This window comes from Vipera berus, assembly GCF_964194415.1.
Source record: "Vipera berus genome assembly, chromosome: 4".
NCBI lineage: Eukaryota > Metazoa > Chordata > Lepidosauria > Squamata > Viperidae > Vipera > Vipera berus.
Window position 1 is genome coordinate 123,482,319 of NC_138206.1, and position 20,828 is coordinate 123,503,146.

The 20,828-nt window shown below is 44.1% G+C and overlaps 2 protein-coding genes across 2 annotated transcripts; one reads left to right on the plus strand and one right to left on the minus strand.

The window, feature by feature from the left end:
• Positions 1-4,792: 4,792 nt before the first annotated feature.
• Positions 4,793-11,589, plus strand: RBP3 (retinol binding protein 3; the record flags this gene model as incomplete). The annotated part of the gene is made up of 4 exons (XM_081326419.1): positions 4,793-7,807; positions 8,854-9,044; positions 10,193-10,338; positions 11,264-11,589. 4 exons carry the CDS (start codon positions 4,793-4,795, stop codon positions 11,587-11,589), a joined length of 3,678 nt encoding a protein of 1,225 aa, XP_081182545.1.
• Positions 11,590-14,283: 2,694 nt separating this feature from the next.
• On the minus strand, positions 14,284-15,255 carry ZNF488 (zinc finger protein 488; the record flags this gene model as incomplete). Its single annotated transcript, XM_081326986.1, has 1 exon — positions 14,284-15,255. One exon carries the CDS (start codon positions 15,253-15,255, stop codon positions 14,284-14,286), a length of 972 nt encoding a protein of 323 aa, XP_081183112.1.
• Between the last annotated feature and the right edge of the window lie 5,573 nt (positions 15,256-20,828).

A 20,828-nucleotide genomic window follows, 5' to 3' on the forward strand; every position in this document is an offset into this window, starting at 1 on the left:
GGGGCTGTGGCTGATGGCTATGTCCTGTGTTGGATTTTTTTGGGTGAGGTGTTGTTAGTTCTAGGGATCTTTGTCTTTCTAATCCCATCAGCTCCAAGCTTCCTGGCTCCAGTCTTTCTGAAAGGATTATCAGATCTGCATTTCTACAGACCTGGCTTCTGCTTGTGGCAGAGAGACTTGGGCTTGCTTGCTTTTGGGTAAATATAATATTCTGCCTTTTTAATATCCCCCCAAATATTTCCTTCTTGGGGAGGGGCTGACTCCCCACATGATGTTTCCCAAATGTGGAGTTGTGCACTTCTCTCAACTGTTTTTGTTTGTTTTTGTTGAAAAGTAACCATTATAGCTACATTTTTGACCAGCTGTAGTTCTATAACTTTTCTTTCCTGAATCGTCACTTCCTATTCTGAAAAAAGGATCGATTAGTCAACCTATTTTTTATTTTAGAAGTACATTTTAAACTTAAAATAGTTGAGAATAATCATGGAAAATTTGTATTTAAAAATCAGCACTCCTCAATCAATCAATCTTTATTATGTCCATAAATAACTAGATAGACACACCCACACATACACACACATACAAATATATGTTGGTAATTATAAAAAAGTAAAATAAAAAAATGAATACAGTTCTTCAGTGACAAGGAAATGCGTATGTTCGGCAGGAGGCTGAGCAACCCAGCGGAATCCTGGTGGGGCCAGAGGAGCCACGAAGAGAAGAGGAGGCCCCTTCTCGCTCAGGAATTTCTTCACAATGGGATCCACAAAAGACCCCCAGGATTCCCCAAAGGGGAAACTGCGTTCCTCCACAAAGGGCAGGCATGGATCAGGGGTTGTTTATTTTTCGAAATGCAATTGCCCTTCCCTCCGCACACTTTCTGCCCAATCCTCATCTCTAAACCGAGGCAAGGGGATTTTGCTTTCCCTTCACCAACTCCCAGTGGTGCCCACCGACTCAATTCAGCAGCCCCAGGAGGCAGGCGGGCTCCCACTGGCTCCCGTACTTAGGGTAAGCGTTTCATGATTAACTGGGGCCATGAAATCAGCAGATGGAGGGATGAGTCAATTAGGATTTCTTTCTCTTGCGTTACAGGCAAAGGACTTGTCGTGCTGTTACATCTCCCTAAAAGCAAATCACGTTCCCACACCCACCTACGGCCCTCCAGCCAGAATGGTTGTGATTCCTTCTTTCTACCTCTTTCTATCACTAGCAAAAGAGTCCAAGACAAATGAAATAATTCCAATGGTTTCATTCTGTCAAGATCTATTTCTCTTGAAACAGCAGCCATATGTTCAGGGGTGGTATTACAAGTAAATCCTAACTGATTACAGTTACGAAGATCAAAGTCACCTCAGCATTTAGCAGCATTCTGGGGATAGTGCAGAGTACAGCCAGGAGCAGTGAGAATAACAGAGGTTTCAGCTAAATCATAAAATGCTATTTCTTAGTCTTTTTTTTAGTGCTGCTTTGGCCTGAGAGGGAATGACGTCCCCGGAACAAGCGCAGGTGAAGAAGGGCTGGTCCATTGCAAACCACTTGGGCCAAGAAGAGGCCCCACCCAGAGTCTTTCTTCGCCCCAGGATTAAGCACCGTGAGGGCTTCTGTGCCTTTAGAGCAGGACGGTTTTTTTTATCACCAAAGCCCTGAGCTCTGCTCTTCTGACATTTATCTCGCCAAACTTTTCATTTATTTGTTTGTTTATTGGCTTCTAAAAAAGAAAACAGAAAACAGAAGACCAAACAGAATCGATGGATAAACTGGGTTTTAAGATTGAAAGTAAAATATCTGGATATCTTTATGACAAATACAAATTGTATGTTATTTCAAAATAACTATAATAAGACATGGAAAGAAATTATAAAGATTTTTGTGATAGCGGAGAATATCTGTAGCTCAGGTGGAGGATGAAGGTGGAGGTTTGTTCTCTGAGCTTGTCCTTCCGATCGTTTTGTTACCAGGCTGAGCAACATCTTCAGCGGAGTTTAGGGTGTGTCGGTGTGGTTGTTTTTTCTTTTTTTTTAGTCCCATTTATATCCCGCCCTTCTCCGAAGACTCAGGGCGGCTTACAATCTAAGAAGCACAAATCAATGTGCTTGGCAATAGCCTTCATTCTATGTATATGCCTGCTTATCAGGGCTTTCGCCCCCCCCAAGCGGCATTATTACAAAGTCAGCTTATTGCCCCCAACAATCTGGGTCCTCATTTTACCTACCTCGGAAGGATGGAAGGCTGAGTCAACCTTGAGCCTGGTGGGACTCGAACCTGCACTAATTTCAGGCAGCTGGTGTTACTTAAGGAGGCATTAGCCCACTGCTCCACCAAGGCTCTGCTACTTTATCATCATCATCACCATTGTCTATCCTTTGCAGGATGAAGGCCTCTTCTGCATGTTTCCAACCAATATGGTCCTGAGCTTCCTTTTGCCAGTTGGGCCCACCATGTTTCGCTGCTGTCATCGCTCCATCTTGTTTTAGGTCTCTTTCGTGGAGGCTTTTGATCAACTGGGTTCCGTTCCAGAACCACCTTGGTCCACCTGCCCTCGGTTATTCTTCCTATGCCACCATTTCAGTTCTTTTACTCTCTTGGATGGCATTGTATACTTTAGTTTGTTCTCTCATCCATCTTTCTGTCTTGTCTTGTAATGCCGAGCATGTATCTTTCCATGGCTCTTTGCGCCCCCTGTAACTTTTGTACCGCTTGTGAGGGTCACGTCCATGGTTCATTGGCATATGTTAGAGCAGGCAGCATTCATTGATCAAAAACTTTTCAGGCATGGGGGGAGGTTGTTCTTGAAAATTACACTTAGCTTGCCGAATGCCTGCCAACCACATTTAACACACCATTCAATTTCCTTTATTCTATCATCTTCCACTGAGATCCGTGGGCTAAGGTGTATGTAGTAGTCTACTACATCTAGTTTTTCTCCAGATATAATTTTTTTTCTTTCTTTGGTAAATTTATGAAACATAACCTGGCTCTTTTTCAGGTTTATTTTTAAGCCAAAGTTTCTTCTGCTTTGTGCAGCTTTTGTATGTGCCTTTGTAACTCTTCTGGGTCTTGTGAGAAGAGAACGACATCATCTGCAAATCTTGTGATTTAAATAGGTGCCATTGATTTTTATTCCAATATTTTGCCCGGTCTAGTTTGCAAAATACTCAAGGCAGGCTGAGAAAAGGATAGGTGATATTGTATCACCTTCTTGTACACCTCGTTCTATGTTGATTTCCACTTTAAGGTCATTAAGGCAAATTGTCACCAATTTTTTTCATATATTGATTTTAATAGGTTTATGTAACCAGTGTCCATGCCCTGGCTGAGCAATGCATTAATATATTGCTTGCTGGAATACTGAATCAAATGCTTTTTATAGCCAATGAAAGCCATGCACAGAGACATGTTGTACTTGTGCCTTTCAATGAGTTGCTGACTAACCTGTATGTGATCCATTGTGCTGCAGCCACTTCTGATCCCTGCCCACTCCTATGGCTATACATCATTTAATGTTCTCAATATTCTTTTTGCTATTATCTTGATGAAAACCTTGTACATGACTAAAAGAAGTCTTATTGGGCAATAATTCTTTAAATCATCTTGGGCCTCTTTCTTGTATATTAGAATCACTTCAGCATTTTCCCAAGCATTTAGATATTTTTTCTTCTCTGAGGCATCTTGAGTATAGTTTTGCCAGTATCTTGTGTAAAGTGTGACCACCAGCTTTCAGCATTTCAAATGTAACACTGAAGATTTTTCATTTTTCACTGATTTTATGGCACTTGATACTTCCTCCACTAGGATATCTGGCATTTCCTCTTTTGTGGGTGTTGTTACTTTTGAGTAATTTTGATCTTTGTATAGCTCTGAATAGAATTTTCCAATTATTTCTAACATTTCCTGTCTTGTTCTACACACAGAGCCATCTTCACATTTTAATACAAGAACCTTTTTTCTTATATTTATAACCCCTTATAAGCAGAAGAAAACCCATACTGACATTCCCTAAATTCTGCTGAAGATGTTACCTAGTCTGGTAATGAAACATTTGAAAACCAACCCATAAACTCACAGAACGAACCTCCACTCTTATAAAGATGTGTTAAGATGGTTTACAATTGTCACAAATGAAGAGAATTTCAGTGACAAAAATGAATGTCCTATACAGAATGTTTTCATTTTAGACAATATCGGTCTGAACATTCTTTTTGTTGTTGCGGCTACCAGTATTACTAAATAAGGCACTACAAGGGCTCTTTTATGTCAGTGGAACATAAACATTGTTAATTATTTTAAACTGCTAACAACACATTCATTTTAATATAGAAGTCAGATTTCAACAGCTTACTGAAAGGTTCCAACAACCTAATTGTATTTATTTTTTGTTTACTGTATCCAGTTACTCGAGTTATTTAAAATCAAGTACAGTCTGATCCAGATTCTAGTAGACAACATCTGATTCAGAAATTAGTGAACTGCAGCATTATGAAAACATAATAAGTGGCCAAATCACAATTTCTTTACAGAAGGCTGTTGCAGTGGTTTCATAAGGTGATTGCTGTACTACAGAACAAAGCTGCACCCTGATACATGTCCTCCAATTTAATAAGATTAAAGACTTAGAACTAGATTTAAAGATTAGTGTCAGCTAAAATGCATATTCTGTCTCTCTGATTTAATATTCACTTCTGAGACCAAGTAGGAAGAACCTGCATTTCTCACAGTGTGTAAATCATTTCGAATTCATCTGCACTTTTCTAACAGCATGAAAATAATAAGAAGAAATGTATTGTTCGGAATGGCACTTATATTTGGTAGCATCCATGTTGAGAGTGTCTCACATTCCATCCTTGTACTGGATATGGCCAAGATTCTGTTGGATAATTATTGTTTTCCAGAAAATCTGGTGGGGATGCAGGAAGCCATTGAACAAGCCATCAAGAGTGGGGAGACTTTGGATATCTCAGATCCTAAAATCTTGGCAACAGCTCTGACAGCTGGACTTCAAGGAACTTTGAATGATCCACGGCTGGTAGTATCTTACGAGGCTTTGGCTGCTTCAGTCCCTGAGAAAGAAGTGGATGCTTCTCTACCATTAGAAGCACTTTTAGAGGTTATCCAGCACACAGTCAAATCTGAAGTGCTGGGTGACAATGTAGGCTACTTAAGAATAGATTACATCATCGGGGAGAACATTGTGCAGCAAATTGGTGCTTTCCTGGTAGAAAAGATGTGGAAGCCCTTGATGGAGACATCAGCTCTGGTCTTAGATCTGCGTTACACCACTGGAGGGAAGATATCGGGCCTTCCATTTGTTATCTCCTATTTGTACGATGAGGACAAACTGCTGCACGTGGACACTGTCTACAACCGGCCTTCTAATAGCACTGTGGAAATCTGGACCTTTCCGAAAGTGCTGGGCATGAGATACGGTAAGAACAAGGAAATCATTTTGCTGACCAGTAAACATACCTCTGGGGTGGCCGAAGATGTGGCTTATATCCTCCAGCAAATGCACAGAGCCATCATAGTGGGTGAAAGGACAGCAGGAGGCTCCTTGGACCTCCGGAAATTGCAGATTGGGGCTTCCCAGTTCTACATGACTGTTCCTGTGTCATGTTCCGTGAGCCCCTTAAGTGGCGGTGGCCAGAGCTGGGAACTAAGTGGGGTGATGCCAAGCATCGCCGTTCCAGCGGAGCGAGCCCTGGGTGATGCTCTGGCGATTCTGTCCTTTCGCAAAGCGATTCCTGACAGCATCAGTCACTTGATGCACATCTTGCAGAACAATTACTCAATAGTTGAACAGGTTCCAGCTTTACTTCAGCAACTCTCTGCATTTGATTATTCAGCCATCCTGTCAGAAACAGATCTCGCTTTCAAACTAAATACAGAATTGCAAAGCATATCCAAAGACCCACGACTTTTCTTGTGGACTACCACAACTGGTGAAGCTACAGTTATGGCAGCTGAAGAGCCCATGGACATGAACACAGAGCTGCCGGATGGTGAACAACTCAAACAAATCCTGGCTGCTGTTTTTCAAGTGTCGGTGCTATCTGAAAATGTAGGTTACCTGCGTTTTGATCAATTTCCCGATGCTGGAGTGCTGATCAAGCTGGAGCCCTACATCATCAGTCAAGTCTGGGAACCTTTGCAGGCAACAGATTATTTGATCATTGACCTGCGCTACAACCACGGTGGTCCATTTTCAGATGCTGTACCAGTACTATTATCTTACTTCCAAGATCCCTCTGCTGGTACTGTGCATTTGTTTACCACCTATAACAGACTCACAAACCAGACCCACATTTACAACAGTAGAGTTGAATTGCTAGGCAAGCCCTATGGGACCCAGCATGGCATCTATTTACTCACCAGCTATCTCACAGCTACAACGGCAGAGGAGTTTGCCTACCTGATGCAATCCCTGGGCCGGGCTACTCTGATTGGTGAAATTACTGCCGGCAACCTGGCCCACTCGCACCCCTTCTGCATACTCAGGTTAAAAGAAGAGGAAGGCTGCAGCCTCTTTATCAATGTGCCATTTGTCACCTTCATTGATCACCATGGTGAATATTGGCTGGATGGCGAAGTGGTGCCTGATGCCATCGTGCTGGCCGATGAAGCTCTGGAGAAAGCCCGAGAAGTGTTGGCATTCCACAGAGAGATGGGAGCGCGGATTGTGGAGCTTGGGCTGTTGCTTGAAGCTCATTACGCCATACCAGAGGTGGCCACGCGGGCAAGAGGCATATTAAACTCCAAGCTGGCTCAAGGAGGCTATCGCACAGCAGTGGATTTTGAAATGCTTGCCTTGCAGTTGACCAATGACCTTCAAGAAGCTTCTGGGGATCACCAGTTGCATATATCTTACAACCATGTGGAATCTTTCTTACAAGAACAGCTTCCCAATAAGACTCTGACCCCTGAGGAGATCCGCTACATAATTGAGGATCTGTTCAAGGTAGACATTTTGCCTGGCAACGTAGGGTATTTGCGCTTTGACTTGATGGCTGAAGCAGAGACGGTGAAGGCCATTGGACCCCAACTGTTGCATATTTGGGACAAGCTTGTGACCACAGATGCTATGATTGTTGACATGCGCTACAACACAGGCAGTTATTCCACTGCAGTGCCCATCTTTTGTTCCTATTTCTTTGACAGTGAGCCCCAGCAGCACCTTTACACACTCTTTGACCGCAGCACCACTCAAAGCACGGAAGTGTGGACCTTGCCACATCTCTCTGGCAAACGATATGGCTCAGCGAAGGATATATACATCTTAGTTAGCCATGTGAGTGGATCAGCAGCTGAAGCCTTCGCTCGCTCTCTGAAGGATCTCAGTCGAGCCACAGTCATTGGGGAGCCCACATTGGGAGGCTCGCTATCTGCAAATGTTTACCATTTGGGCAACAGCCCCTTATACGCTTCCATCCCCAGCAAAGTGGTGCTGAGCCCCATCACGGGCAAAGTGTGGAGCCTCTCTGGCATACAGCCACATGTCACCAATCAGGCTTCAGAAGCCATGACTTCCGCCCTGAACATCATTGCTTTGCGCTCCAACCTCCCCAGCATTTTGCAGAGGGTGGGCAAACTGGTGGCTGACAACTACGCTTTTGCTGATGTTGGGGCTACAGTGGCAGACAAACTTTCTGAAGATGCCAAAAAAGACACATACCAGAAGATCAATTGTGAAATGAAACTTGCTGAAAAAATTGCAGCTGACCTAAAAGCTCTTTCTGGAGATAAACACTTGAAAATAACCCATATTCCTGAGGAACCACGCAACCATATTCCAGGGATCATGCCCACGCAAGTAAGTGCCCATTAACTTGTTTCATTAGCCACTAACATAAAACCTGTGTGAATAGAGTTCTTATTTATATGGATGGGATAAATCCCTTTGAATTTGCCTTAAGAACTGGATTTGTTCAAGTAACACCTCCTAAGTTTCCACTGTAACATCTCAGTTAATATTAGTTTACTGTGTTTGGTTACATTATTTTATTATTGCTTTCCCTGTGTAGCTTTGTTTTTTGTTTTTATGTCTTTCATATGTTTAGCAAAATGAAAACTAGGTCAGGCATTTGGAAGCTAAGTTAATCAGGTAAGTATCATAGTGATTTATAGATTTTACTATCATAATTGTATTTATAAATAACTATTTCACTCCATGAATTTTAGTCTCACTTTTACTCCAGTTATAGTATTGACAATAATGCATCCTTTTTTATTTTTCCTCACACTTATTCACTTACAATATCGAGTGTACGAGTATAATCTTCTAGATCCTGAGCAGGGGTAATCATACTCTGTAGTTTTCTCCTAAGACTCTCATTGTGTTATTAATATTTTGTCTCACAGTTCAAATCTTATCTTTCAACTTGCAACTTTATTTGTGTTATGCTAATGCTTAACTGAGTTATAAAATGAAATTACAGGTGCACAGTTTAACAGATTTGTATAGTATTACATTTTGATTTTGTTTTTAATCAGTATTCCATTAAAAACAAAATTCTTACTGTAAATATTTTAAAAATTACAAAATAATTGTAACCAACTTGTCCCAGAAGGCCCAGCATGATTAGTTACTGAAAACCATTTCATTAAAATACAGATTAGAAAAGACATTAAATAGATAAACTTTAGTTTGAGTGATTTCCATTTATTTGTTCATTCATTCATTCATTCATTCTTGTCATAGTGCTGTAATGTTGACTAAGGAATGTTAACTAATATGAGTGAAGATTTCAGTCCAGATCACCCAAACTCTCTGTTTGCAAGATGTGATTGTAATGCAAGGTGGATTCTCATATTTCTCATGTATTCTTGAAAATTACTTATTTTTTAAAAAAATTTCAGATTCTTTCCCCAGAAATGTTAGAAGACCGCATTAAGTTTTCTTTCCAAACCAAAGTGTTCGAGAATAACATTGGTTACCTCAGATTTGATACGTTTTGGGACAGTGACCTTTGGCCTCGGTTCTCTGAGCTGATGGTGGAAAATGTCTGGAAGAAGGTGGTCCACACGAAAGCACTAATCCTTGACATGAGGTAAACCATCCACCCTAAGCAGAATAAGCAATGAAGATAAAACTTTTGAAATATATGCTTTGCTGCAAAGGTACTTGTCAAATTCCTGGGCCCAACATAATTGCAGTCTATGCTGAGAGGCCATCACTGACCAGATTATGAGCTGTGTATTCCTTGCAAGAGGAATCTACCCTTTGAGATAAATGCATGGATGGAGGTTGGGTATTGGGATGGAGGTCATAATATCAATACACCCAAAATTTGACCTCTTGGGGTCTATCCAAAAATACGTGTGATCGAGGTACAGAACCTCCAATCTCTTGAATTTAAAATAAATCAGTGGGAAGATGCAGCAATGTTTTCCTCGGTGCAGTTGCGGCCCTTCACAAAGCACAAACCCTGCACAATCAGGATATCTGATGTTACAGCTGGTTTCTAGAAAGCCTTTTTATCAATATAAAGCAGGTTGAATGGCGGGAGCCAAGTCTCCTTCGACGCCTTCTTTCTGGGCCCATGAAAAGCGCTGCAGCCTCAGCCTGCCTTATCAGAAGGTCTTGATATTTTCTCGTAAGGACGTTGCAGCGGTTCAGAACCACTAGGGACCCTTTGGGCTCCCATGGCTTCAGCTAAAATCTGACAATTTATTTCTCCAAAAGCAATATTTGAATAATAAAACTAATTACTTTTTATTAAGTGATGTGGTTCTGTAGAGCTTCTAGGTAGATCAAAAGTCTTGCTTTGTCCTGCGTTACAGATTTCTAAATCTTTCTAGTGTATCTGTGGCTTGATGAATTTTTTACATACATAAACAGGCATTTTAAAAAAAATCAGACAAAACAGAAGAACAGGAACGGGGAAGTGTGATGCAAACAGCTATTTTCTCTTTTAACTGGAGTTGGGTTATGAGATCCAGGCTCGAAAAATTCATATGACTGTTATATGGAATCATAGTTAGAAATTTTCTGTCTGTTAGGGATTGTTATGGCTGCCACTTAGGGCAGTCAGGATGGTTTTGCTCTTTCTTCTGAGCATTTCAAGATATAATTGTGGATCATTTTCAGACTGCTTCGGGGGGATCAGAGACTAGAAGTTGTGGTAAGGTAGGGTTGCCTAACGTCAGGTTTCCTCATCAGTGCCTACTTCCCAAAATGTCTTTCACACCTAACCAGGTACAACACCGGAGCGGGGCCCGTCTCCTCTGTGGCAACTCTGTGCTCTTACTTCTTCGATGAAGGACATCCAGTTCTACTGGACAAAGTCTACCACAGACCCAATAATACTCCCAGTGACCTTTGGACTCTTTCCCAACTTTTAGGTAACAACATTTAAAGTTGTGAATGTCACTATTTCTCTTTACTTACTGCACATTGTAGCTAAAGGTAGCATTTCAATCTATTAAACTATTGCAGACATGGGTCATGGGCTGGCATAACCCCAGAGCAAAATCACTGAGGGGCACAGAGACACAAAGTCAGCTTAGCCACATCTAAGCACCAGATCCCTAGAATAGGGGTCCCCAACCCCTGGTCTGTGGACCGGTACTGGTCTGCAGCATGCCAGCAACCAGTCCACACAAACAAGCAAAGCCCCATCTGCAGGATGCAGGCAGCACATAAAACCACACACTCTCCGGTCCATGGAAAAACCTTTCTCCACGGAACCGGTCCCTGATGCACAAAAGGTTGGGGACCTCTGCCCTAGAAGCGGCACCCTCCATGTGAGGCAGGGCCCAAGGTGCAGACTATGGAGAGAAGCCTCAGAGACAGTCCGACACATAGTGGCCGGGTGTCAGATGAATTGCAGTTAAGTGAATCAAGTGGTCGTTAAGCGAATCTGGCTCCACTTCACTTGTCAGAAGACAGCTGGAAAAGTAGCAAATGGGGATCGCACAACCCCAGGATCACGTGACGCCTATCCCAGATGCACTCTGGTTGCCAAGTGACCAAATTTTGATTATATCATCATGGGGATGCTGTCATAGTCGTAAAGGAGAAGAACGGTTGTCACTTTTTTCAGTGACATTGTAACTTTGAACAGTCACTAAACAAATGGTTCTAACTTGAGAACTCACACACACACAAACACACACACACACTGTGCGGTATGCATAACATCAATTACAGTATTTATTCTCATTCTACAAAGTCATAGAGGGATATTAATTTTAATACGGGTTCTGATCAAATTTACTGTCTAGTGAGACTGTTGTGATTTTCTGCATCTTCTCCTGTCTCTTCAAGGTCAGAGGTACGGCTCTGGGAAGAGCGTGGTCATTCTCACCAGCTCTGCGACTGCTGGGACTGCTGAACAATTTGTGTCCATCATGAAGAGGCTGGGCAGAGCCTTGATCATCGGACAAAGGACCAGTGGGGGTTGCCTCCTTCCTCAGACATTTCATGTGGATGGGACTGGCCTCTATGTCACCATCCCAACTTCTAGATCCACCATTTCTGCTGAGGACTCTTGGGAGGGTGTCGGAGTGGATCCTCACGTGACGGTTCCCATTGAGAAATCCCTCATCCAAGCCAAAGAGATTCTTGTTTCCCACCTCCATAGTCTGAGTTAGATTAGCAGATCAAACCAGGAGTTTGCCTGAAGGCAAAAGGGCATCCAGTTCCCTTCCCTTGAGACTGAATTTTGGCCTTGTAAATTCATGCCAGACATCACATCATTCTAGGTCTTCTAAAATAGTTAAAATATAGAAGGTGAAAGAGGAAAGCAAGAAGTATTAATCCATCCTCCTAATTCCAGACTGTATTTCAGAAATCCCCAATCCCTAGAATATATATATATTTTTAAGTTTTAAAGAAAAGATACAAAGTAACAAAAACTAATATGGAATAAAAAGAAAGAAAAGACAAATGTGCAGGAAAAAAGAAAAAGGAATAGAAAGAGGCAGCTTCTGATTCTCTTTGCAGCAAATACAAATATGGTTACATAGTTATCTCTAGTTGTAAAAAAAACCTAACTTTATCTTTTTTTTTCCTAATCCTCAAAGTCACCAATCACAGGTGCATTTTTTCCTGTGTCATGCAAAACCTCCATCGGGTGTCCAATCAGCCATAAATGCAGATGTGGTCTTTTCTCTGATCCAGGAAGTCAATTTAGCCATCTCTGAAAGTCCTGTTGTCTTCACTGACTGTTCCTTCCTTAAGGGATAGTGCTGAAACTGTCCACTTTTGAGCATATAATAATCTCGCTGCAGTTGGCACTCTCTTTTTTTTCTAGCTGTGTATCCATTAGTTCCAAAAATAAAAGCCTCTGGTTTCAACTGTACTTTTAAAATCTTCTGAATTAGCCTATGTGTTTGCATCCTTTCGGGGGGGGGGCTGATTGGGGGGATTGTTTCCATGTCCACCAGACATGATAAAATGGGCCTACAGGCTATTCACATTTCCAGCATAAATCTGAAGTACCGTTATAGATTCTAGACAATTTATTTAGTGTCATATACAAATGGTACATCATTTTATAGAAATTCTCTTTAAGACCAGAATATAATGTAAATTTCAATCCTTATATTTTCCCATTGATCCATTTGTATACTGTAAACAAACTTTTAAGTCCATTTTATCATATATTTCTTTTTCTGTCTCAAATTTCAACAAAAGTTTACACATTTTAGGAATAACATGTTCATTATTTGTACATAACTGTCAGCCTAATCTCTGCTTTCTAGCCTGATGCTTAGTGCAATATATATTTATATATAGTACAATATATATTTATATATAAAAGGTAAAGGTAAAGGTTCCCCCACACATGCGTGCTAGTCATTTCCGACTCCAGGGGCCGGTGCTCATCTCCGTTTCAAAGCCGAAGAGCCAGTGCTTGTCAGAGGACGTCTCTGTGGTCGGTCATGTGGCCGGCATGACTGGACGCCAAAGATGCACGGAACGCTGTTACCTTCCCACCGTAGTGGTCCCTATTTTTCTACTTGCATTTTTACGTGCTTTCAAACTGCTAGGTTGGCAGGAGCTGGAACGAGTAACAGGTGCTCACTCTGTTACACGGCACTTGGGATTTGACCCGCCAAACTGCCAACCTTCTGATCGACAGGCTCAGCATCCTAACCCACTGAGCCACCGCATCCCTACATATTTATATATAGTGCAATATAAATGGTGTAATATACCCATTTTTGTAACGAACAAAATTGTCGGTGTATCTTCAAAAGACTTTGGACTAAATGGAGTAATTCTTTGCCTGCCATGCCTCAGAACAGATGTCAGTTACAAAAGATAAAATGCAAATAAAAGCACATTGCATTAGTATTTGACCACTGAATACCTATTATAATAGTTGTACAATTTTGTTTCAGACTTCTGATAGAACAAATACCTTTTCAATCTCGATAGTAGAAAAATATATGGAACAAAACCATATTTACAGTATATTTAGAATATTGATACCCAACCCAGTTCTTAAATATAACTTGAGGGGGCAAAATTGCTGTCTGAAATTGGTACTTGGAGGCAAGCTGTCACCCATTCAAAGATAATCTTGACCTCTATGCCACTCATGCTATCCATAATCCACAATGTGATGTGGCTGAAAAATTAGACACCTGTTGGGAGTGGTTTAATTTGGACTCCTGCACTGAATTGCACGCCCTAAATAGATGCCTCCTGCTTCTCTTATTCTCATCACTGCGCCCTCTTTCGAAAGCTTGCAGACAATTTGTGGGTGTGAACTGGGAAGTGACACTTCCACCCTCACCTATTCAGTCCAGGTTGAGATAGCCCCCCCCCCCCGCCGCCCCGCTTGTTTCTGCCTGGTGCAGCTCTGTGACACAGCTGAAGAAGAGTGTTTTATCACACCAGTAAAATGATATGGATTTGCTCTGATGGTCATCAGGAGTCAAGCTTAACTGAAAAGAAATTTTATCCTTTACTTCCATCTTAGGGAAGAATTTCATCCCACAATGGCTCTGGTATTAAAAAAAGTTGCTGCTTCAAATTACTAAAGAAAGAAATTATCAACATTTTCATAGTTTAGGTTGAATAAAATGGATCTTCAGAAAGCAAAACTTTTCTCTTTACATTTCACTGTTTATTTCCTTATAAGTGTATTTGCAGAGTTTTATTTTCAGAACTGGAGCTATCCGGAGCTCCTGTAATTACATTACTTCTGAACGCTTCTACAACAGACTGCCTTTCGAAGATTCTGGTTAAATGCAGTAAAACCACAACGGAATTCAACCAACACGTGCACACAAACATATCCAACAAGCAGACATCCATTACATTACAGCTGCGAGCTAGTTGTGAGAAGTCATGTGCCGAGATAAATGATGCCTTTCTCGAAAATATTCCTGGCAAACAGGACAGGAGAGCTTTTCCTCCCGCCTCCTTTTCCTCTGGGATTCTGTCGAGACTTCTGCCTTTTTGTGATGGGAACGCATGTGCAGCACGAGGTCTGATGTCATGCGGAAGGAAAGGCTGCACTTGGCACACCAGTTCTGGGCTGCCACACTGAAAGGGGCGAGAGTGGGAGGCAGCAGAGCCCAAGAGGCAGAGGAAGCAGGGGAGGCCTGCGTTGGCTCGCCTGCTTCCTTTGGCCACGGGGCCGAAGAGAAAGCGAATGGGCTGCTCCGGATGGGGTTGGTCGACGGCAGCTGGAAACCGTCTGAATCACTTACCAGGAACCCAGAAGCCAGGCAGCCACTGTACGGTATGAGGTCAGTGGCACCGAGGCATTCCGGCAAGTTATTTGGGCTTCCTTCCTTGACACCCTTCGGAGGTCGAAAAGCAGCTGGAGCCCCTCCATCTTCCCGGCACTTGGCTGGCTTGCTGAAAGCACTTTTGGGTTCCCCAGCAATGCTATTGGGCCACACAACGGAGAAGGCGCTGCCAGGGGAACACTGGACCGCAGCTCTGTCCAAACGAGTCTTCCTGTTTCCTTGTTCTGCCTCTTTGGCTTTCTCTACAGACCTCCTCACTTCATCGAACGCGCTCTCCTTCTGCGGCAGCACCTGCTCGACTAACAAGTGCCTCCCGATACCGAACGTCCAGCAGGGCTCCGCGGCTCCTCCATCCTTGATCTCGCAGTACGCTGCGTCCTCCTGTAGGCAATTTGCCTTCTCGAACAAGGTAGGTTTCCCGTTCCGACAGCTCTCCATTTCATGGCTGTTCATTCTCCTCCCTTCAAAGGAAGTGACCACTTTAAACTTAAAGTCCCTAGACAAACCGTGGAAATTGGTGGATTGTTCCATAAATCTGCTTTTTACCATCTTTGGAGGAAAAACTTTTCTTCAGAGCTGAACCCTGTTCTTCAGAAAGCGGAGGAAATGAGCAAGAAGGCACCGGGAGGCTTTCTTGAAATCTGGACAATCGAGTTCTAGAACGAGAGAAATCAAATAAATAATCGATGGAACGGACTCCTGGTTGGGAGAAATTTAGTAACCAAACCAAGAGAGACCCTTGATGACCTAGATCAGACATGTCAAACTCGCGACGTCACGTGACGTCGCGCAACGTATCGGAACTTTTTCCCATTGCCGGCAAAGGGATGGGCGCGGGCCGGCAGTTTGACACCTCTGACCTAGATTAACATTCTGCTTTGCAAAACCATTAAAACAGCTTCTCCAGAGGCCTTGAGCAAAGGATAAGTACAAACGTTGCTGGGAATTGTTGCAGGGACATGCAGCACTGAATCTAAAACTCCTCACAACGGGAGGCAATGTCTATTTTTATTATTTTTCATTAAACAAATTTACATAGCTGTCCAACACAGACATAGGTGATTCAGGTACAACATTTAAAAAATCTACTGCATAATAAAACAGCATAAAAAGAGGGGGGGATTGCGTGGAGCCTTCCCTCACACAACCCCTGTTCCCCTGCAGTTCCAAACACATTCTCAGAATCATATCTAAAGCTCTGCACTAGTGTTGTGTTTCCTCACCTTCTGCCCCATCCTTGAGGGGAAAAATAAAAGAACGGAGGGGAAGATAATGAAATTTGACCACGGATATTAGCAGAAAAGGAAAAACAGAAAACCTTCTGGATTCCTTGGAACGTAGAGCAGCAGGCAATCTGTTGCTGTCAGGATGACTACCAACACTTTTTCAGGAAAAAAAAATAATAAATCACAAAAATCACTCAATGCAATGCCCCATCGGACATTTTCTCACCTATGCTGCAGCTTGCCTACATTTCCAGCAAATCCTGTCCTAGTCCTTAATTCCTTTCTGGCAGCATCCAAAAAATTATAGGACAATATGTATTTCTATGGCATTCGCATTTCCTTTCCTCTACAGATGAATTTCCAGAAGTGCCTACTGAGAAGTACACATTCTAAAGAGAGCTTTAAAGAAACATCAAACTTTATTTTATATGTTCAGTTGAAGATAATTTCAGAAATAGTTTTAACATTAATTTATAGTGTAATCCTATCTATATTTTCCCAGAAGTAAAATCAGTTTATTGGGTGTCATACTAACCTTAAATGGTTTTTCCAATAACCTATCATAATTTAGCACATTTTTCTCAACAATAAAACTTCTACTCTGTTCATGCTTTCTTTCTCAATAATTAGTCCCATTACCTTAACCCATTAATCCTTGCATGTTATTAGACAGAAGCCTAATCAACTTCGATAGGAGGTGAATACTGTAATGAGCATGGTTAAAAAAACTGCAGGAAAACACGTTAACAGTCCAAAAGCACCCAGTATCTTCTGCTGGACTGTTTTCTACTAATTCCAGTTTTCACGCATCGATGACGTTCGGATTCAAGAGCAGAATGTCAGCAACTCGTGTTAGTCTTATTATGATTTTATCACGACTTTTTATACAGTATATAATTCAAGGCGGCAAAGATAGCTAACACTCCGGCCCCTTATTTTCTCTACACAACAACCCTGCGAGGCGTGTTGAGCCTAGAGAGGGACCTGCCCAACTAACCCGCGAAGCAGGGCTGCGGGACCGCGAGAGAGGAGCGGCGGAAGCGTCGCCCGAGTCCGGGAGGCGCTCGGCTTCCCCCACGTCCCCCTGCAACCCTCCCCGGCCCAACGGCTCCTCTCGTACCGCCCCGGCCCTCCTGCGCAGCCCGCAGCCCTCGCGCCCCGCGCCCCACCTCCTCCTCCGGCTGCCCCCGGCCACCCCCCGCCTGCTCGTCCGGCAGGCATGACTTCGCCCGCGCACTACCTGCGGAGGAGAGGCCGCTCCGTCCCGCGCAGGTGGACCCGCCGAGTGCGCCGCCCGGGAGCGCCCGCCACGCGCGGGGGAGTGGAGAACCGGGCGGGGGGGGGCGAGCGGGGGGGCAGGGCTCAGCCTGGACTAAACTAGGCGGGGCGCCGCGAGCTTTGCGGGGGGGGGACGAGGGCGAGGGCGGGAGTGCGGACCCCCCGCCCCAGCCCGGCCGAAAGAGGCGCAGCCGGAAGACAGAAACGGGGGGGAGATGGCGGGCTGCCCCCGAGCGGCGCCCCGGGTCGGGAAGCCCCGCGCGGTCCGGCGTCAGCTCGCAGGCAGGACACTTTTGCGGCGGAGCGAGCGCCTCTCCTGGGCTCTGGGGTCCCAGGTGGAGGGGCGGGCCGGGGCCCCGAGAGTCGCCCTGCGGAGCCCCGGGTTCCTCCCAGAGGACCCAAAGTCTCCGCGGCAAATGCCCCGACCCGGAGTAACGGAGCCTCCGGGATCAGCGGCGCTCGGCGGAGCTGCCCTCCAGAAGGGTCCCCGATCCATTGGACGGGTGGCGCCCGCTTCGACGTCTGCTTCGAGCAGACTGTCGCCCGGTGCGTCCGGAAAGCAGCAGGATTGCAGTAATTTCTAGCGCTCGGTCGTTCTCTCCCCTCGGCTGCCTAGACCAACCTTTCTCGGGCTGGGAGCGCGAAGATTGTCTGGCGGTGGAATTCTGGAAGTTGAAGGTTCCCCCCCCCTCCCCGGTCTTAAAGCCGCCTGGGCGAAGGGACGAGGGCTCCTCTCCCGAGCACCGCCTCGGGCTCTCCTCCCGCTGAGCACAGCGCGGACGCCTCCTGGCCGCCGCTTTTCTGCCAGGCGTCCTCCCGCTTTTGTCTCAACCCTCCATTTCAGCCGCTTTTGTTACTGTCCGAACACCCAGCTGCCGGGGGTGGGGGGAACCGGCCTCCGTCATAAACCCCCAGAAGTAGCTAGATCTGCTCCGCTCCTTTGGCCCCTTTCGGAGAGCAGCTGCTTGGCTTCCGTCCAGATCTCTGCCGCGACCGCTGCCCGGTGCAGCCCAGCCGTTTGCAAGCGCTCCTCTCTGGCGCGGCGGCGGTGGGGGCAAGCCCGAAAGACGGCAGGTGGGTTCCGCTGGCGGTTTCGCCTCTGGGCCCGTTGCAGGGAGTTTGCGGCTTCCGCTGGTCAAGAGGTGAACTGGCCCCCATTCTTGGCTGCTGCTACTGCCGCCTGAAGGTGGGCGTGCCGTCTGGCCCATTCCGAGGGCTGCTTGCTTCTGACCACCGTCGCTGCTGTCCAGTTAGCACCATTTGGAGATGGTTTGCTCCTGGTCGCTTCCTTCCGCTTCAACTCCTATCAACCCAAATGATAACCCAGAATGTGGAGGGGAGGGGAGCACCCACAATGCTTGCAACCTTAACAGTGGCCGAAAGAGCTCTTCAAAGCACCCACCTCCCTGCCCCACTGTGCATTAAGAATGGTTTCTTGTGACACTCACTGAGAGGGATAATTAAACCAGGGAATTCACCAGTTCTTATATCTTGCCCTGGGTTCAAGTTGCAAGAGCAGACATTGAACAGTTTGTTCTTGGGGCATAACCGAGATCAAGCAAGCTTTTCTGATAGCTCGAGGCCCAGTGGATGGCTCTGAGCCTTTGGCGGTGCCCATCACTCCATCTAGTAGTTCTCTCGACATTCTTCCTATCTGGTTGAGAGAATGCGACACAGACAATTTTTTGGAAACAATCAGCAAGCAGCAGAAAAGCATCTATCATGTCCTCCCCATGCAAGAGGAGCAGCAAAATTAAGCTTGATTATTCTATGAGTTTGTTAATATTTATGTGAGTTTTTATAATTAATTCCCTCCCCTCCTCTCCCTTATATCAACTAAGAGAGTGGAGAAATTCAGATTCTCACTACCAGGAATCTTTTAGCCCTTCAGGTTTGCTGGCTGGCATTTTCTGGGCTTTTCTGCAAGGATTAGAGGTTGGGGATTTGGTTTGACTACTGAGTTTCACAGCCAATCCTGCCTCCTGCTTGTTTTGCTGCCCTCTGAAACAGTCCCTGCCTCCAGCAGGACTCTTTCCCCAACTCCAGGCTGGCTTTGTCCTAAACGTGTTTTCTTTTCCCTCTCGCCTGTGAAGAAGACCTCCCCCACAAAATCCAGATCCAGAAAGAGTCTCTTGGTAGCAGGAGCACAGGTGCAGTCCACCTGAGTCAGCTGCTTCAAAATGCCAGGGAGGGGGAAACAACCGGGGAAAGAACTGCTCATAAAGAGGCTGCAAAGCACTCCTTTCACCATTAACAGGACCTTGCAATTTTTGGGCAGGTTTGGACACATGTGTTAAAATGTTTCAAACGGATTTCAATCTTTTCACATTAAAAAAGGAAAATTGCATGGTCATAGTTTGACAATTTTCTGCTGAGTGATGTAGCTTGCAAGTACTAGAGAGCAGGAAAAAAATGGCACGAAGTACCACATAGTCTGTGGAGCTACTCCATTTCTGAACTATTCATCAAATGGAAACTAATCAAGGAGAGAATCCACCTGGAACTAATGCTTGTGTTAAAGATGCGGGCTGTCACTGTGATAGGAAAGCAAATGAAGGATGTTTCACATGGAGCATTCCCTTTTCTCCTTTAAACCGGGTCCAATGACAGCTCTAAAAATGATCTTAATAACTGAAGAATTTTGCTCTATCATGGAAATCACTAAGAAATGCACATGTGAACTGGATGTATAATTAAAAGCAATGATTATATTTGCAAGTAGTGTCTGGTGCTAATTTTTAATTCTTTCATCATAAGCACTCAGTGGAAATAATGTATGGATCTGTATTGCAAATGATTTTTGGCACAGCTGGTACACAAAATATAACCATCAAATGTCCTGTCACAATCTAATAGCCCTGAACTGGGATTTACCTCATTGCTTTTGAAAGATGTCACTCCATATAAATGCCTTTAATGCCTGGTAGAAAAATTTTATGAGCACATTGACAAATGAAATAACAAAAGGAATTTGATTAATGCTCAAGTAAAACGAATGTTAGCTAATGGGAAGTGAAAGAGGAAAGAAAGATTGTGTTGTGATAGTTTCTCCAACCAAATTGCAGAGAAGAAAAAAAAGATAAAAAATATTCCTTTGCACAATGAGGTTTTACTGTTAAGAAAAGAAAAGGAAAAAAGGGAGGGCAACATACTCACTCCCGGTCATCCTCCCCCACCCCTGGGATTGCTGCAACTGAGGAGTCTCCAAAGTGCAGAGTAGCAGCAAAAGCACCGGCACTCCATGTTCCTCTTAAGGGGGTAAAAATAGCAGCTGGCTGCATAGAGTGGTTATTATTATTATTATTATTATTATTATTATTATTATTATTATTATTATTATTATTATTATTATTATTATTATTATTTATTGGATTTATATACCACCCCTCTCCGAAGGGACTCGGGGCAGTGTACAGGGCAATTAAAACACTATAAATAACACATAAGGTATAAAAATTAAAACAGAATTAAATCAAAGCCCTAAACAATACACAGTTTTAAATTAAAAAAGTTTAAAATTTAAAACTAAAACCCCAATCCCTCAGTCCAGGCCGGCAAGTTCAAATAGCCAGGTCTTCAGGTCACGGCGAAACGAGCGAAGGTCAGGAGCCATCCGGA